This window comes from Protopterus annectens, chromosome 2.part0 (assembly GCF_019279795.1).
Source record: "Protopterus annectens isolate FY-2018-M chromosome 2.part0, PAN1.0, whole genome shotgun sequence".
Taxonomy (NCBI): Eukaryota; Metazoa; Chordata; order Ceratodontiformes; family Protopteridae; genus Protopterus; species Protopterus annectens.
Window position 1 is genome coordinate 627,218,178 of NC_056728.1, and position 20,272 is coordinate 627,238,449.

The 20,272-nt window shown below is 39.4% G+C and overlaps 1 protein-coding gene across 1 annotated transcript in view; it reads right to left on the minus strand.

The window, feature by feature from the left end:
* The window catches only part of UBA6 (ubiquitin like modifier activating enzyme 6), a 2,440,735-nt gene that overhangs the window by 1,833,536 nt on the left and 586,927 nt on the right, over positions 1–20,272 (minus strand). The window contains exon 10 of the mRNA XM_044060993.1: positions 14,836–14,898. Within this exon, the coding sequence (XP_043916928.1) occupies positions 14,836–14,898 (63 nt within the window). The remainder of the gene's footprint in view (positions 1–14,835; positions 14,899–20,272) is intronic.

The window sequence follows — 20,272 nt, forward strand, 5'->3', positions numbered from 1 at the left end:
AGCCCACAAGACACATAGCCCTCACAAGCAGTGTGCCACTCAAGCTAAGCCCCTAAGGCAGGACAATGTACCAAACACATTAGTCATAGGTGACTCAATTGTAAGGCACACTGACGTCCCCCTCACTAGGCTGAATAAGGAGAAAGTCATGGTCAGCTGCCTGTCGGGTGCCAGAATTCTCCACATAACGCATGCACTTGGGTCTCTCCACAGCAAGTACAAATATGACTCGGTCAACTTACATGTTAGTGTGAATGACCCAAGACGTACCTCCCTGGACTACATGAAGAGAGACATAGAGGAGCTCTCTGATCTTGTAGCCCAGGCAGGTATGACCATAGCCGTGAGTAGCATCCTACAGTCACCAAGAATGACACTACAGTAGAAGCAGAAAATGATTGAATTCAACAACTGGCTAAGCTTCTGGTGTCATTTAAAGGGGATCCAGTATCTGTCTGCTTGGGATGACATGATAAACAGACCTTGATGCTTTGCCAGAGACAGCCTGCTCATCTGTTATCCCTGGGATTCCGGATACTGGCCAAGGCCCTTGCCACCCCCTATAGTGCCTTTTTTAGGCAATGCCCTGAAGACAAATTCTCCACCATAACATCTGCTAGTAAACGCACTCTAAGGGAAAGGCTACTCAAAGCCAGAAGTCTAAACATCAAAATGTACTCGCTCGAGTCACAGAGACCTGGTTCAAGGCTCCTGAAATCACCCCTGCGCTACCAGGTTACAATAGATATCACACCTTTCACCAAATCTGAACCATAGCCCTAAGGGATGTGATGACTGAACCCCCAAAGGCGGAGGTGTATCCATCTTCATAAAAGATGCACACACCTCCAGACTTGTTGCCCAACATAACACATCAGAAATACTTCAGGGAGAGTTATCACTGGACAAAACTGCAGTCCATGTTGTAGCCTACTACAGATCCCCCACAATGTCCCAGGACTCCCACTCTGCATTCCTGGACACTCTGGAAAACATCAAGTTCCAGCCTAATAAAACTGAGATCCCTCATCAAATCCACCAAAGCAAGTTATGAAAGCACAATTGCTACAGATACGAAGGACAACCAACAAGGCATTCTTTAGTTATGTCAAGAATCTGCATAATAATATGCAGATTTGCTCTGAGCTACAGCACAACGGCACCACTTATACTGAACCAACTGATACTGCCAATATCTTCGCAGACAGGTTTAGTGTGAGCTTTACTACCCCTCACCCCCCCCCAAAGGGCCCATCCACATACCCGAGGAATGCCAACTCCCTATTATCACGACTACATAAGTAGAAACCACACTGACCAAAGCTAAGAATATAGCTTCCATGGAACCAGATAATATACCAGGTTGTGTCTTACATGATCTACAAAAAGAAAATCGCACCACACCAGAGTGCCCTGTTCAATTACAGCCTCAGTTCTGGCTTTGTCTCCACTGAATGGTGCACTGCTACAGTCATCCCACTCCATAAAGGGGGTGCGACTACTGACCCTGGGAACTATCACCCCATCAGCTTGACGAGCCTGATCTGTAAGGCTATAGAACATATTATTATGGATCTTATAAATAATGATATAGGGAACCTTCAAACCCTGGTCCCCACATAGTTTGGGTTTGTGATAGGCAGATCATGTCTGCTCAATTTGATAGACTTCCTTGAAGCTATCACCAGAGCGATGGATGAAGGAAAGGCTGTCCACGCAGCCTACCTCGATCTAGCCAAAGCCTTTGACACAGTTCCACACTCTGGAATCAGTATTATGCTCAATAATCTGGGCATTAACCTGCACATCACTAGATGGGTTGCCAACTGGCTCACTGAAAGAACCCACATGGTGAAAGTAGCTGACTTCAAATCTGACTACCGGGCAGTTACAAGTGGAGTCCCACAGGGAGCAGTTCTGGGTCCTCTCCTGTTTGGTAGCTACTTCTCTGAAGTTCAAGCCAACACCAAGGGACTCTTGTTAACCAAATTTGCGGATGACTGCAAACTGAGAGCTATTACTGACTCTCAAGCTGATGTGGACATCTTACAAAAAGGCCTAACGGAAACCAAAGACTGGTGCGAAAACCATGGCCTTGGGCTCAATGCCAAAAAATGCATTGTCATTCACTTTGGGAAAGGCACAGTGCCCAGAAACTACCATATCAAAGGGAACCCACTTAACTCTGAAGGTGTTATATGGGATCTACGGACACAGGTAGATAGCAATCTCTCCAACAACCACGTCGCCACTGTAGTTAGGAAGTCCTCCTTCGTGGCACATCTCATCACAAAAGGGTTCTCATCCAGGAAAAAAGTCATTATCTCTCTCTACTCGGCCCTCATCAGACCCATTATAGAGTACAATGCCCCATTTGGCATGTACCTCAACAGACACCTCCAACAACTGGAAAGGCCACAGAGGTTCCTCATAAAGAGGATCTTAGGACTTAAACACGTGCTTTATGCAAACAGACTTAAAAAACTTAAATTTTACTCCACCTCATACGCCTACTTTGAGGCAATCTCTGCTTGACATACAGAGCAATGTCTGACTCAGTTTTGCTAGACATGCTTCATCTGAAAAAATCCCAATCCCTCTGTGCTATTCATTCCAAAGACCTCAACCTTATCACCACATTAAACAGAACCTGCTGTAGGGATAGGTTCCTAACCTAGAGACTTCCAATACTCCGGAATAAACTCCCCATTCACGTCAAGCAGAGCACCTCACTAGCCCTCTTCAAGAGAAACCTTGATGAGTGGATGGGAAATAGGAAATTCATCCAATGGATCACTTCAATCGCATTGCTAGACAGGTTGCCAGGGAACTAAAGTCTGGTAAGCCAGATAACTGGGAACAGTATTAGGCTAGGCGTGCATTGACTCCAGGGCCGTTAGCCTAGTACTTACCTATGAAACGATAGCCTCCTAATACAAGAGGAGAATAAGCTCACCTTTCACTACCTCACCTCCTCCTCCTACTCTTCTAACAAAGCATTTCCTACATGGGTTCATCAGTGTGGAATACACTGCTTCCGCATATTACGAGCAGTTTCAGTATTAAAGTTTGTCACACATTTTTACCAGCTTGCTACTAACACTCATATCAAATGCTAAAAGACCAATGACAAACACACTTTTCCTATGTATAACAGAGCTTCACTTCATGGGAGTTCCCTTACTAATAACAATGGCACTGCTTAGGGTATCTGCTGTCTCTCTTTTACAGCTTTTCCCTTTGGTCCCCCTCCATATTTTTGTTGTTTACTCCTCTATGTTTTCTCTACTTACATAACTTTACCTTATTTGTTATTTTATTTAAGGCTTCCTTTTCTTCACTGCTGTGTTTCATTACAGGACCACTTTAGCTCATTTTTAACATTTTTGAGCTTTAAGGCACTCTCTTAACTCATGCAGAACTTGATTTATTTCTAAAAACACAATCTCCCTCCTTAATCTTTTCAGATGCTATAATTTCTTCTGTGTTCCATTTCTCTAGCTTCATATGTTATGATATTCTTAGATTTTGTTTCCATACTTAACAGACTAAACCTTTTAATTATTCAGATTTGTTGCTTAGTGGCTTCTATATTGCCACTGTTTATGTTTGTGCATCAAGGTTCTGCTTATGAATATGCACACATGCCTACTGCTTTGTTGGTACTCTATACTCTGTTAGGCCTGCCATGAATTCTCCACTCACTTAGTCACATCAACTACTTGCTCGATCTTTTGATGACAACTCACAGTACATATTATTTTATCAAGCACAAATGAAAAAAAAATGACTGCTCACCCTTTTAGTGTATGCTGTATACTGTACCTGCCTTCAGTGGGTATTATATTCTGCTTGTTAAACATGACTGAATGTAAACTATCCTAAATACATTCACTTGGGCGAATGGATTTTGGAGAGGGACCTCTTTGTTGGTTTTAAAACTATATTTCCAAGAGAACATCTTAAATGGTTCACAAGTACTACCCATCATTTCCGTTTATTGTCCCCCAGGGATTAGTGGTTGGAGCTATATTTTTTTTCACTTTCTATTAATGACTTATTGCTTGACCACACAAATGATCTTATCCCACAGGGGAGAAGAAGAAAAGAATTATCCTACTGGATAGGAAATTACTGAAAAATAGCAGTTATCTAAAGCAACCTGCTCAAGCTAACAGTGACCATGTCTTACCGCTGAAGCGGCAAATGAGATCTGAGATAACTAAAGAGAAGACAGGGATTTTGGGTAAGGGGAGGGGTGCAAGCTATGGAACCTAAAGTCTATCAAGTGGCCAAGGACAGATCAGAGATCAGACCCGAGACCCATCAGTTGAGCAAAAGATGAAAAAGACAACATCAAATTGAAATTCTGGCAGATGTGACATTGGCTTACAAGCAGCAACCTTAAAGTTTAAATTGTAAAATCTTCTAATATGCTATACGGTGCAGCAAAATGACTCAAGAAGACTTCTGAGTTGCATCTTTTTGACCCACACAGAATAACAACATAAAGTACAAACCTTCAGATTAGATGTATGGTCCGACTCCACAGTCATTTAAATATTATACCAAAAATGCAGTGTAAAAATTCCTACCAAAAATATAATTAATCTAACAACTACCCAACTCTTAAATTAGTAAATTGGACCAGTAATTTCACACCAAACAATGAGTATAACTTCACAATAATTACAATGAACTAATCATAAAATATAATAAAATCACCCCAGACCACACTTAATAAAGAACACATCAGAAGCCGATGAACATTACTGTCTCACTCTTAACAGAAAGCTCGGTGGCTACTCTTCCCAAGGCTTTATTTACACTGCAAGACCTATTATTTGTACATTCATTCATTCCACATTTGTTAGTCCAACTGAGTTTGCAAACAAACCCATTGTCAGTAGAGACCCGACAGGAAAAGCCCCAGCAAACATAAGTAAAAATAAAGTGACAATATACAAATATTAAATAATCACAATACAAAAAATTGTAAAAAAGAAAAGGTTATTAACTATTTGCATTGCATTGATATTAAGCAACCCATTTCCAGTGGAGACCCAAGGGGAAAGAGCCCCAGCAAGTACAAGCAAAGATAAATATACAAAACAAAAAACTATTAAAAACAACAATGCAAATACGAAATTAATTATAAAGAGAAAAAGAAAAGAAAAATTATGAACATTAAAGGGTTAGATTGATAGCAATGGTCGACTATTATTCTATTAGACAGACTGGCCTTCGAGTTGACCACAAGTTAAAGGGCTTTCCAGAAGACAGCTCCAATCACCTAGAGCCATCGGCCAAATAAGATCAGAATTGAAAATAGGCTATATGAATTAAAAGCTAAACTGCTGGCACATCTCACACTTGACACAATTATATCTGTGTAATAAAGTCATTGCTCACTACAGTACATATTAGTCTGTACACTTACTGCATAAGACAGTACATCTCAGTCTGTACTCATAACATTAGTTTAGCACAACAGACAGCTCATTCAAGTTATTCACAGTCAAGTACTGCTTTTATTGATGTGTATTTTTGTGTGTGTTTTCTATGTTGCATTATACTTTATTTTTCTGTTTTTCATTGTTTGCGTATCCTGTTTTAAAATTCTCAGTTCTATTACTTTGACAGAGATTTCTTTATGGGAAACCTAAAAACCAGACTTCTGGATGGACATCCCAGTCAATAAATGTAAAAAGTAGCCAATGTAAAAAATACAGGAGGCACCAGACCAAGGCAGGTGAAGACAAAGTTCAATTTTAATCCACAGACAAAGTACAAACAATAGTGAGCGTTTCCGTAGCAAGAGCTACTTCATCAGACAGTTAAAATCATTACTCACTCGTATTTAAAAGTTACAAACAGCCAATCAGAATCAAAGTTCAATTAAGACAATACTGTTAAGCTGTAAATTAACAATATAATAGACATACTTGTGCCAAGTCTAGTCTGTAGTCCTACAATAAACCTATAAAATATATTTAAAATATATTTAAAATTACTTTTAAAAATGTTTATCTGCGCAATGGTTTATGAGTAAGTACAGGTTTAACAGAAACTTTGTCATTTAGGCCCCTGCCTATATTAGCCCACATCCTAATGATCCATTCAAGTTTCTTATTTTCTACCAGGTTCTTTATAGGGCCACCTCTACAACCTATTCTGACTTTCTCTACTACCATGAATTTAAATGTGTGTGTTGTATGTGATGCCATCACGTGTCTTGCTAGGGCATTAGTCTCTGCCCTCCTATATAGATCATAAACATGCTCCCTGATCCTATCACAAAACCTCCATGTGGTCATACCTATATAAAATGAGCAACATACATTACAGTGAGCTTAGTATACAATATTTGTGGTATTACAGTTAGCTGATAGTTTAAAGTAATTAGTCTTCCTCGTATCTGGGTGTTAAAAACATCCTTTCTCATCAATATGTTTACAATAATTGCAGGAATTACAGGGAAAGGTTTTGTGATCGTGTGTTATGGGTTCAGTATTCAACTCATGGCCATATCTAGGTCCACATAAAAGCCTCTTAATGGATTTCTTGTGTTTATGCTAGTAGAGAAAGTCAAAATAGGTTGTAGAGGTGGCCCTATAAAGAACCTGGTAGAAAATAAGGAACTTGAATGGATCATTAGGATGCAGGCTAATATAGGCAGGGGCCTAAATGACAAAGTTTCTATTAAACCTGCAATTACTCAAACCATTGTGCAGATAAAAAATTTTAAATGTAATTTTAAATATATTTTAAATATATTTTATAGGTGTATTCTAGGACTACAGACTAGCCTTGGCACTTTATGTCTATTATATTATTGTTAATTTACAGCTTAATAGTATTGCCTTAATTGAACTTTGATTCTGATTGGCTGTTTGTAACTTTTAAATATGAGTGAGTAATGATTTTAACTGTCTGATGAAGTAGCTCTTGCTACGAAAGCGCTCACCATTGTTTGTACTTTGTCTCTGGATTAAAATTGAACTTTATCTTCACCTGCCTTGGTCTGGTGCCTCCTATATTTTTACATTGGCTACTAGTCTTTTTGGAGGACCAGTTTGCCTACACCACAGTGTTGCTTTTCCTTCTATATTGATACTTTTCAGTGTTGCATTAGGTCATGGCAGAAGATACAACTGAGGTACCTATACTGGATCAACTACCGGAGCTGAACAGCTATGACAAGATGGTGCAAAGAAATTTGTGCTCTTTATTCAAGGAGAAGGAGAATCCACTTTTAACTTTTATTCCAACAGCAGCACCTTCAACAGCAGAATCTAATAGTGTACAAGACTTACACCTATTGAGAAAAGACTTGCATAAACTGGAGAATGACACACGTAAGCTACTGAGATTACGGCTACAGAGATTTCACTGTGAGGCATGTTTAAATCAACGTATCGGGACTCGTGGCCTAAGGGTTTTAAAGATGCCAACATATGGCAATGTATATAAGGATTTGCTTGAACAGTGGCAACAAATTAACTTGGATACCAGTTATAATTACATGAAGCTACTTATCCATTTTTTTAAACCAGAGGAAGATCAACTGGCAGATAGCGTAGAGAAGCAGCAAACAGAACTCTATGAGAAATACCCTTCAGCTTTAGTGGATATTAAGGTCGAACACATCATTGAGACAGTCAACGCTTATGGATTAGTACTAGGCTAAGTGCCCTTGCGAGCAATTTTAAGCCTAGCCAATTATCCCTTGTGATACTCAAACCCTGCACCTTGTGTTTGTAAGGCAAACACCTTAACCATTAGGCCACCCTCCCAACCCTTATGAAACTCAACTGCTGAATTAAAAGAAAAAGAAAATTCAGAGGGATACCAATGATTTTGCTACTGGTCGGGTCTTCTCCTGGCCAAGAGAAGAATACAATAATTTACATTCGCACATGAATGGGCGTCCTATGAAAAATGTAACAATTGATTCGTCTGTCAATACTAGTAATACCACCATAAATAATAATGCAACACAAGGGATGGGAAGTCAGGAAGTTACTTTTACCAGTCAGACTGGCCGTTCTAGGTTAACTGACTTACATACTGAAACCACACCCCCTGCTGGGACAGGAGCACAAAGAAAAGAAACTGCTCAGTCTGCAAACAGCAATGGAGTTATTAACCAACCCAGTGAGGATTCAGAACGTATAAGCCTACCGTACCCTATAAACACACCTAAGTTTTACCAGCGGAACCAGGGGAGAGGGTGCCTGAAGAGGAAGTCCTCCATAGAAGAAGAGAATGCTCTAACAATAAAGAAAATGTGGCAAACCAAAAACGGACTTTGATATGGAATATTTCTAGCCGTAAATTGAATGAAGTGGAAGAGACTGCTTTAAGTAAAGGTATGAGTTTTATACCGGCCAGTCGTCTGACGCTAACTGAAAACATAATTGAACTAAAGACGTTCACTAGAAATTTAATGTTGAAAATGCAGTTTCAAAATGTTAATGTAAGTGATAAGGACTTTAATTTGTTCAAGAAGGCTAGTGGTTAAATGCCCATCACTATAGGTGCAATTGAAACATTTGAAAAAACATGTATCAACAATATATATTCCATGCATGATAATAAGGAATGCACTAAATGCTTTGTTTATATGGGGAAAGATAAAAGGGAAGCACTTGAGGTTTTACATAAGGACAAGAATATTTGTTTTAGGCCAGCTGACAAAGGGGGACCATTAGTGGTTATGGATTATGTTTTCTATAGGGATGTGATGTACAGTATGTTAAGTGATGGAGTGTATGAAAAGATAGACCATGTTAAAATTGGGAAATACATTTGCAGAATGTGCAATGATCTGTTTGAATGTATGCAATGTGGTCAGATTACTATGGCCCTATGCAACTATTTCATTGTGGATGATCCTATCATACCAGTGATACAGGGACTATCCAAGATACATACGTATGCCCTTAATCCACCCATGAGACCAATAGTGGCAGGACAGGGGTGGTGTACAGAGCCACTATCAATATATGTAGAACACCACCTGAAACCTGTACTGGCAAGGAACAACTCTATCCTTAGAGACACTAAACACAATTCTTAGTAGAGCTACATGCATTCACTAATAGTTTTACACCAACAATGGACTGCTTAATGGTCACCTTCGATGTGCAGTCTCTTTTTACTGTAATACCTAATATGGTAGGTCTGGAGTTTTTACATCAGTATTTAAAGGAAGACTGAATGTATGAATCTAGAATGGTAGATCTCCTCTGCTTTTTGGTGGAAACCATATTGGAGAATAATGCGTTTATGTTTGAACATAACATTTACAGATAAAAAGGTGACGTGGCTATGGGCACTTCTTATGCTAATAGCTACGCCAACCTGGTTATGGCTAAATGGGAATCACTAAATATTCTCGCAGGAGTATGGTCTGAGAAAATAATCTTTTATCGAAGGTTTGTAGATGACCTCTTCCTGTTATGGGAAGGAGGTGCATCGACCCTTCAACACTTCCTGAGGGATATAAATAATAGCACACATTTTTTGAGAGTTACAGCTCATAGTTCAAATAAATGTGTTGAATTTCTAGATGTCAGTATTACTAGGGCAAGCACAGGTGAATTCTATACTGAGATTTTTCGTAAAGAATGTTATAGAAACACTTATGTATATAGAGTATGTATCCCCAGCATGTGTTCAAAGATGTGATAAAAGGGCAAGTACTAAAAACATCTAGATTAAAAGCCAAAGATGAGAAATTTGTAAGTGAACTGCACTAAATAGAAGGGAGATTTCACGAGAGAGGGTATAAGAAAAAGGAAATTAGGTCCATCACCTCTAATACACACTCCATCAGGAATAGCATGGGGAAACCTTATTTCTCCAGTCCAAATCCAAATCAAACGAACCCCCCTGAGGATTCAAGTTATGTATGCAAGTAACATTAGGCTGTTCCAGAAATTGGAATATATTCCGATCAGATGAAAAGGTTAAAACACTGGTAGGAGATAACCCCAGATATGCATATAAAAACAAGAAATCCATTAAGAGGCTTTTATGTGGACCTAGATATGGCCATGAGTTGAATACTGAACCCATAACACACAATCATGGAACCTTTACCTGTAATTCCTGCAATTATTGTAAATATATTGATGAGAAAGGATGTTTTGAACACCCAGATACGAGGAAGACTATTTACTTTAAACTATCAGCTAACTGTAATACCACAAATATTGTATACTTGGCTCACTGTAATGTATGTTGCTCATTTTATATAGGTATGACCATACAGAGGTTTCGTGATAGGATCAGGGAGCATGTTTATAATATATATAGGAGGGCAGAAACTAATGCCCTAACAAGACACGTGATGGCATCAGATACGACACACACACATTTAAATTCATGGTAGTAGAGAAAGTCAAAACAGGTTGTAGAGGTGGCCCTATAAAGAACCTGGTAGAAAATAAGGAATTTGAATGGATCATTAGGATGTGGGCTAATATAGGCAGGGGCCTAAATGACAAAGTTTCTATTAAACCTGTACTTACTCATAAACCATTGCACAGATAAAACATTTTAAATGTAATTTTAAATATATTTTATAGGTTTATTCTTTTAAGTATGTCTACTATATTGTTGTTAATTTACAGCTTAATAGTATTGTCTTAATTGAACTTTGATTTTGATTGGCTGTTTGTAACTTTTAAATATGAGTGAGTAATGATTTTAACTGTCTGATGAAGTAGCTCTTGCTACGAAAGCGCTCACCATTGTTTGTACTTTGTCTGTGGATTAAAACTGGCCTTTACCTTCACCTGCCTTGGTCTGGTGCCTCCTATATTTTTTTACATTGGATACTAGTCTTTTTGGAGGACCACTTTGCCTACACCACAGTGTTGCTTTTCCTTCTAAATGTAATAAGTAAAACTGTCAATGCAAAAATGGCAAGTCTACTCCTATCTCATGTGCCCCGTACAATTTAGTCTTTATCTTACACATCTTTCAAAATGCTGTGGTTTTAAAACTCACATACAAGTGCAATTTACATAAAACTGGAGTGTTCATATGCATACTGAATTGTGTATTTATTCACTTGTGTTTTTGGCCTTAATTTAGTATGTGTTTAAGTATCTTCATTTAAATCGTATATGATTCAATAAAACATTTATTCATACGTAAGAAAAAATATTAACTTGACTATGATCTGTGTATGTATCATATATGCACTGTTATATGCAATGTGTGTGTAGGTCATGGCGGAAACAAATATCTGGATCAGTCCACTTTCTAAGTTAATAAAAATAAATACCTATGTGCATGCAAGCACAAATAAACACAGTCATATTATATTTTTTGCCACTGACCATTGTTATTTTCCTCAATCACTTTAAATTTTACTGGCACTATGCAGTGCACCCTGTCCCTTAAACGTCTGAATGATTCAATAACTTGGTATTCACTGCACTACCCCTCACACTTACAATAATTCATTTAGCAAAAAAAACTACATACTACTTTCTCTGTCCACATCTACAGTGAAACAGTACCAAACACATTATTTACAAAATTGAAATCCCTGTTGTGTGGAAACCAAATCTTTAAGCTCATGTACTCTTCTAATAAAATACCACAGACAAGTATTTTAATAGACAGAACTTCTATGTCACAAGATAAGATGGTGTGGTGAGGAGGAAGACATCCTGTTAACAGGAAAATTAGACATAAGCCGATGATTAAAGATAAAATGAGGGGTTTAGCAATGGACAACAGTATTAAAAAAAAAAAAAAAAACACGCAATACAGTACTGACAAATAAGCCAACACATGGTATCCAATCATTAGGGATGCAACCACTGGTAAGAATACCTATTCAGAAAAGTAGTTTCTACATCTATGCAGAGGTGAAATACTTTGGGATACTAACTAGTGGGCAGTAAAGTGGGGGAAAAATGCTTCCAAGTCCAAAATGATACTCCCACATTAAAGCATACTACTGTCACTCAAAAAGAAGGTTCAGCTTTACATACAGGTCAGATGGATTTTTATGAACCAGAGAAGTTGAAGACCTCAATTAACAGAGTTGAAGGTATTTATTTGGGTAGGCATGGGCAAGAATTAAAAGGATAAATTGCTTCTCCCCACAGAACAAGGTGGTTTAGGATTTTCAGCTTTGAAAGGATATGTTAGTGCTATGCAATTAAGGCTCATATTCATAACAGAAGCAGACATTTACAAATAACAGTGAAAAGTAAACATGATGAAATGATGACGGCGTTCAAGAAATAAGGACATTAGGCTGCTGAATGAAAGCCCCTATGCAGAATAACAACCATACTGAATATTATATTTATAGAGTAGCAGAAACTATCTTAAGAACTGAGCCAACATGGGAATGAAGAAAGGAGAGTTTACCAACAGGGATAACTGCAAGCACAAGCATAGAAAATAGGTGTGAGGGTTAGAATTTATTGAAGAAAATTAGCAAAGGAATCAAGGTGCTGGAAACAAATAACTCTGGAGAGAAAGGTAACAGAGGTGATATGTGTTCAAGCAGAAGTTAGGACTGCAGGTTAAAGACTGCCTTCCTTACCAGGGATTGATAACAAAAGACAGAAGGGGAAAGGGGAAGTGTTAAATGAGAGACCAGCACTGGTTGGGTTTTAAGTAGAGTCTAGAACAGAAACTGTTGTTAAAAAGGGATAATTAATAGGGCATACACAATAATGCATGACAACAATAAAAATCAATAAGTAGAGGTTAGAAAAGACTAGGAAGAGAGACTGGAAAGGAAATATACAAAGGAACAGTGGGAACAGATACTTGTATGGCTCCCATGTAAGCAACAAAGTCCAGATGGTTTGGTATTCATGCATGGAAGTGTTTGCATAGGTATTTTTATAGGTTTACCTTTGAAAGCTTGAAATGCACATTGTCGGAAGACAGTTATGCGGAAGTATGTTTTCAAGTTTTCGGATAACCGAACAAAAATGCATCGAATGTGCAATGAGCGAATGCACATTGACATTCGTTCATTGCAGATTCGGCATTTCAGGTGCGGACTGCATTTTAGTGGAGATCAGGAAGTGGACCCTTTCCCCACTGTAATGCGACCTCGGAGTTAGAATAATAAAGTAAGAGATTGTGGGGGGGCTTGCCCCCCTGCATTATGATATGTATTTGAACTTGTAGTTCAAAAATTAGCAAATCTGATTTTCGATTTGCTGATTTTCGAACTTCGGCGCAGTTTGGCATGACGGATTCGGCATCCTGGTTTGCACAATGGGACGTTCGACAGGTTGATTTTCAACCTTTCAAAGGTAAACCATTTTTATACCCCAAGCAGACTTCAGAGAATTTTTCCTCAGGTAGACAGCAAATGCTGGAGGCATCATGGGAAAGAATAGTAACTGTGTATATGATTTTATGGGAATGTAATGAGTTGGCATATTTTTAAAAATTCCCTTCCGGATACTTTGTCATAAATGTTGGGAAGCAAATGATTTATACTATGGAAATGATTCCTTTGAGCGGGGATATAAGAACTGAATTGCCTATACATACTAAGGTCTTGCTAAGTTTAATGCTATTGGCTGCCAAAAAGGCAAAAATTACAAAATGGAAAACAAAATAAAAATCAGCCATAAATAGAGTAGTGAATATTGTAAACAGATGCAATAATTTGAAATGGGATCTTTGGAAAGGGGAATGAGCAAATTACACAAATAAATCACATTTGTGGGAACAATATATGCAGAATAACGTTCAGGCAGAGATAAAAAATTTAAGGAAAGACAGGACTTGAGTAATTTAATGTTGGTGCGAATGACAACTGTTAAAAGAAAAGTATGGACTTGAGTAATTTATGTAATGTTGGTGTGACTGACAACTGTTAAAAGAAAACATGTACAATGCATGGAAAAATACATACAGTGGTTTGTTTTCTTTTTTGTTAATGTATGTATTACATGCAAATTTAAAAAGGTGTTTAAAAAAGTTCAGCCATGTACTGGAATGCTAGACAAGCAATCCCCCTCCTCAAAAAAAAAATGTTTCACCTTGCATAATGTTTTTTCATTTTTTTTCTTAACTTGCCAGTATCTGAACTTTTGTACAATGGCAGAGTGGGCACTTGTTACCGTCTTTAAGTGCTGACATATTGTATAGGCATTTCTCCTATCATTTTCAGTGACAGGTTCAAATACGATGTACAGGGAACACTGGGCAATGTATGCAGACACAAAAGAATTAAACTGAGGTAAGCACAGTACGTTACCCTTTATTTTATGTACCTTAGCACTGGTAGACTGGACATCAGTCAAGTCAGTGAAAACCAAAACATTAACAATGGGGGTACTGGATGCTTCTCTTGACGTTTCAATCAACATACTGTGTGGAAAGAAGATTACAGCAAGTGACTGTTAATGCATAAAATACCACTTCCTCAACTCACCCCAAAAAAATAGGGTGCAGATGTCCAGGCAGATAGGGTATAAAAACAGTAATGTTACTCACTTGAGCAGTTTACTGTTTAAAAATTAGTTAACTGCCAGCATTCAACCCAATGTCATGAACACATGCTCTACTAGGTTTGGTGGCTGGAATGTTAATAAAACACAGCTGTTGAAATCAGTCTGCTGGTCTCACTTTGACATGCCCACTTCTCAAAATCAGGATTCATTATGCACATTAAAAAACAAACAACAACAAAATGTAATACTGAACAGATTTCACTAAGGTAATAGGTGGTATGTTGTCCAGTCAGGTAGTGTCACTAATGGGTACAGCAAAGTATAAAAATAATATTAGAAACCCATGCAGACACCATAGAGAGGAACAGAATCTCACCTCAGGTTTGCTGAAGTCTACAATAAGGCAGTGGGGATCAAAAAGCTGTTCTGAAAGAGTTTCCTGTAAAAAAAAAAAAAAAACAAAATTACTATTTGGAGTATTTTTTATGTAGAAATGACAAATGTGTCAATAAATGGGCATTTATAATCAGCATGGCAGCTAACATTTCACTTGTTCTAATATTTATCACAACATATGCAGCATGACTCAAATATTTCATTTTTTCTAACGACTAATACTGCCGTTCATCTAAAACATGACTACAATATTTTCTTCCAAACTCATGCTAACAATGACTAATACCTTTCTCAACTTCGCCGTAGCAGTCACAGCTTCCTTCCCATTAGCACTACACTACAAAAATGTAAAGGCACCAAGCAAACACAAGTATTACATCTATAAATCATCATTATATTCACCATACCAACTCCTTTCCAGTAAAATCAATCCATATCACCTCATTCACACTGTCAGCTAGTTTTTTTCATATAACTCAGCCTTAACGTTCCTACAGACAGACTTAAAGCATTAAAGCAGTCACGTTATCTAGACAAATCTAACACACTCAATACAAACCTTATTACTGACACTAGCTAGTAAACCACTGAACTAAATCCTAGACCAAAGGCAACCTACCACCCCAAAACAACTCTAATCACTGCTCGAATACAACAAATGTGTATATGGATATATTTACAATAATGTAAAAGGCATAGTATCAACAGCAAAAATATCTACACACGAAATATGGACAAAAATTGAAGTTATACTAGGGAAGGGTTTATTCCCTTTCCCCACTGCTGTAGAGCCTTGGAGGTGTACAAACTTGGTGGGTGGGGGGAGGTGCAGGGAGGGCATACCTCCTGCAAAAACATTTTTTGGATGTGTTTATATTTTGTCTATACTCTGTTTTTAGATATTTTTCTGTCAATATTAAGCTGTTTACATAAAGTACATCTATACATACACACACACGCATAAATATATACAGAATTTTTTTTACTTGCCAAATGATGGCTTGGTTGACATCTGTTTAGTCGACAGCTGAGCAAGATCAGCTTATTCTAGTTGTTGGCAAAATTGTGCTTTCCCAAGAACTGTGCAATCTAGGACTCGGAACATATCTACAGTAAACTCAGAGTTAACCAGCACACATGGGGATTTGTAGATGCCAGAAAAGTGTAGTTTCTGGTTGCTTGAGATTTGCTACTAAAACTAGACCTGACCAATACTGTACCAGACACTTATACCATACCATAAACACTACTGATATGATTTTAATACTGAAATACAGCAATTAAAAGCCTGGCTGGAATAATATTTTAAATGTATATTTCCTCTAGAAAGTGGGGCACGCGGAACGGTTTTCAGTGGCACAATGAGTGGAGTGGAATTGAATGAACTGAACAGAAAGAGAAAGAGTGAATGCATCAATGAAAGCAGAAGTGATTGTGTGTGAGAGATCGGAGAGATGTATGAAAGCTGAAGACAGTGTGTGCGACAGATCGGAGGGAGAGAGAGAGTGAGTGAATGCATGTATGAAAGCTGAAGAGACCGTGAGTGAGAGATCAGAGAGAGAATGTGCAATCTGACGCAAAATGACTGAGCATGGAGAGAGTGTTGACATTTTAGCGATTTGACATGCTTGGTTTGACTTGTTCTCAGGTTAAAGGAGAGAGGAAAGTTATTTGCATCTTTCTTTTTAAAACTCTAAAAAAAGTACAGTTGTGTACACTTACCATAAATGTAGATGTTTGAGTATATTCACAGTTGCAGTCATCACACTTGGGTAGATTCCCAAAGCTGAGGGAGGGTGGAGGTAGTCAAGAAGAATTAGGGCTGGCTAGCAGGTCTTGTAAGACTGCTGTAGCAAATACAGCTCTGAATTTAGAAAAAATAGGCAGGTGGTAATGCTTGGTGAAGGTGTGTACAGAACTCTAACATGCAGATTTTCCAGGATGTCCCTGTTTGGGACTCTGCTGAGAAATGCTGTAGAGGTTGAGGTAGTCCTAGTGGAATGGGTTCTGATCACCTGTGGGGTAGGTTTTCCATGGTGTTTGTAGCAGAAATGGATACAGTGTGCTATCCATTTGGAGATGGTTTGCTTCGAAATGGCCGTGCCCTCGGACCCTGTAGCAAAGCCGACTAGAAGCTGGTCAGATTTTCTGAAAGGTTTGGTCCTGTTGAGGTAGAACCTAAGATGCCATGCCTGTGCACATCCAAGGAGTGCAGGATCCTTTCCCATTTATTCTGAGGATTGGTGAAAAATGTTGGTAAATGGATGGCTTGGTTTAAAGCCATACTAGATACCACCTTGGGCATAAATGATGGGTTAGTCCTGAGGGAAACACTGTCCGCATGGAAGATAATGAAGGGCTCCACAGCCATAAGGGCCTGCAACTCGGACACTCTTCTTGTGAAGTGATGGCTAGAAGTAAGGCTGTTTTCCAAGAGAGGAATTTTAACCCTGCTTTAGCAGCAGGCCCAAAGGGGGGAAACGTGAGCTTCTCTAGTACAAAGTTAAGATCCCAGGCTGGAGTGGGAGCTCTCCTCGTGGGTCTTAAGTTGTTAGCTCATCTCAGAAATTGTTTGACCAGAGGGTGAGAGAAGAGGGGTGGCTCAGTATTGTAATGAGTTGAGATGGCAGAGGCATGAATCTTAACTGAAGGGAAGGATAGGCCTTTATGGAGCAGTTCTGCTAGATAATCTAGGATATGAGGTAAGATGGGCACGGCAGTGTCCTTTCCCTGAGATTGGCTCCAAGAACAGTATCTTTTCCACTTTTCTGAATAGGATTTCCTAGTGCTAGGCCTCCTGGCCTCAAGGATGACTTCCACCACCTGTTTGCTGAGGGTTGCTGGTGGTGAATTCAGTGGACGAGCCAGGCTGCTAGATTCAGGGTTTGCAGCTGGGGTCTGAGGCAGGTGCCAGAGTGGCATTACTGTCAGACTGCGTAAAAGGGGGTATCAGTGCTGCCGTGGCCAGTCTGGTGCAATCAGGATTGCCTTTGGCTTGTCCTGTTTGACCTTGAGAAGTACTTTTGAGAGGAGGGGCAGAGGGGGAAAGGCATAGATTGAGAGGTTTTCCCATGTAAAGGACAAGTCATCCACTTTCCATGCTTAGCTGTGGGGAGTTCTAGTGCAAAATGTGCTCAATTGATGGTTCTGGGGAGAGGCAAAGAGGTCCATCTCTGGTGCCCCCCACCTGAGGATCAGAAGCTTGAATGATTTGGGTTCCACTTTCCACTCGTGTGGGTCCATTAGATTTCTGCTCAAGTCGGCTGCCAGTGAATTTAGTTTGCCTGGCAGGAATTGAGCTTGCAGATGCACTTGATTGCTCAAGGCTATGTTTCACAGAGCCATGGCTAGCCTGCAGAGTGGGTAGGAATGAATCCCCCCCCTGCTTGTTTATGTACCACATAAATGTGGTGTTGTCTCTCTTTATCAAGAGTTGTCCTGGAGGAATAAGGTATTTGAAGGCTGTCAGCACATTCTGTACAGCTAACACTTCTTTTTGATTGATATGCAGGTGTATTTGTCTTGGGCTCCATTTGCCTGCCATGTGAGCCTCCTACGCATAGCCTGATGCGTCTGTTGTCAGGGTTTGGGCGGCGGGGTTGAGTGAAAGGGAGTTCCTTGTTGTGGTAGTAGGCCTCTATCCACCAAAAGAACTCTGTCCTTAGGCAAGGCATGATAGGAATCATTGTTTCCAGGTCCTGAGAATGTTGACACCAGAGACTTTTTAAGTACCACTGAAGTTTCCTCATTTGCAGTCTTGCATATGAAATTAGTAGAATGCAAAAGGCCATGAACCCTAGGGCTTGCATATTTTTCTTGCAGAAAGCTGGGTTCGGGTGGCCAGTAGATTGAAATAGTTTGTCAAATAAACCTGTTTTTCTGGAGTGAGGAATGCCATCTGGGAAACTGTGTTCAAGCTTGCTCACAGGAATACAATTTTTTGGCTGAGTACCAGATGTGATTTCTTTTCACTGATGGCATACCCCAGAGAAGTTAGAAGTCTCTTTACAAATGTCAGGTGCTGAAGCAGCAATTCCTGACTGTCTGTCTGAATCAGGCAATCGTCCAAGTATGGGTACATTTGAATTTTTCTCTGCCTGCAGTATGCAATGGCTGGAGCTAGGCATTTTGTGAATACCCTGGGTGCAGTAGATAAGCCAAAGGGAAGTGCAGAGAACTGATAGTGCATAGAGCCTGCCCTGAAACATAGACATTTCCTGCAAGATTCCCTTATGGGGATGTGCAGATAAGCTTTTCTTTAAGTCTAGGGTGACCAGCCAGGAGTCCTTGGCTAGCATAGGAAGCAGCTGTTGGAGAGTAAGCATTTTGAATTTTGGAACCACTAGGAAGGTGCTGACAATTGAAAGATCTAGGATAGGGCGCCAATAATTTCCTTTTCTGAGCACCAGAAACAGTCTGGAGTAGAAACCCTGTCCCCTTTGCTCTGTTGGAACAGGTTGAATAGCCTTGATACTGAGAAAAGAAAGTACTTGCTTTTGGGCCTCTGTCCACTAGTTTGGGGGGAGGTCTGGCAATCCGCTTGGGATTGGCAGGGAGTGGAAGCAGAATCTGTTATCCCTGGGATACAATGTTAAAGACCCATCTGTCCTGGGTAATGTACTCCCAGTTTTTTGCATGTATGGGAGAACTCCACTGTTTAGATCTGTGCATACGCTGAGACTGCAGTCTTGGTGGTTTGCTGCCCCTGGGTTTGGACTGAGGAGGTCTGGGAGGGACTGGAAAGGAACATTTTTTTTAAGGCCAATGCCTACTGAATCTAGATGGCTGTACCTGTAGGAAATCTTTAACAGTTTGCATAGATTTAGCTTTTTCCTCCATCTTTTTAAGAACAACCTCTGCTTTAGTGCCAAACAAACGTTCTTGGTTTAATGGAGCATCTAGGAATTTTGCTTTGACAAGGTATGGCAAAATTTACTTCTTTAGCCAAGCATGCAGTCTAAGAACAGACCCAGTGACAGCAGCCCTGGAAGATGCTTCTAAAGCATCAAAACCACACTGCAAAGTATGTTTTCCGAATTGGTTTGCAGAATGCATCAACTCTTGTAAATCTTTATGTTCTGCACAATTAGGAATCAACATCATTTATTGTTTAATTAGTTCCATAATATGCTGCTGGTACTTTAACATGTGAAACTGGCAATTTAAAGCCCTGATGGCAAGAGTAGCAGAGGTGTATACCTTGCTCCCCCATCTGTCTAAAGCCCTAGAATCCCTGTCCGAAGGGATAGGGTTTTTGACTGTAGTAGCCTTAATGTCTTAGGTCCCTGGGAAATGGTCTCTGGATCCGCAGTAGGATTCTTAAATAGAAATTTGTGAGAGTCAGGTACTCTGTAGTACCTGTCGGGTTTTCTAAGAGCTAGTGGCAAAGTATCAGGGGTAAGACTAGACTCCATGAA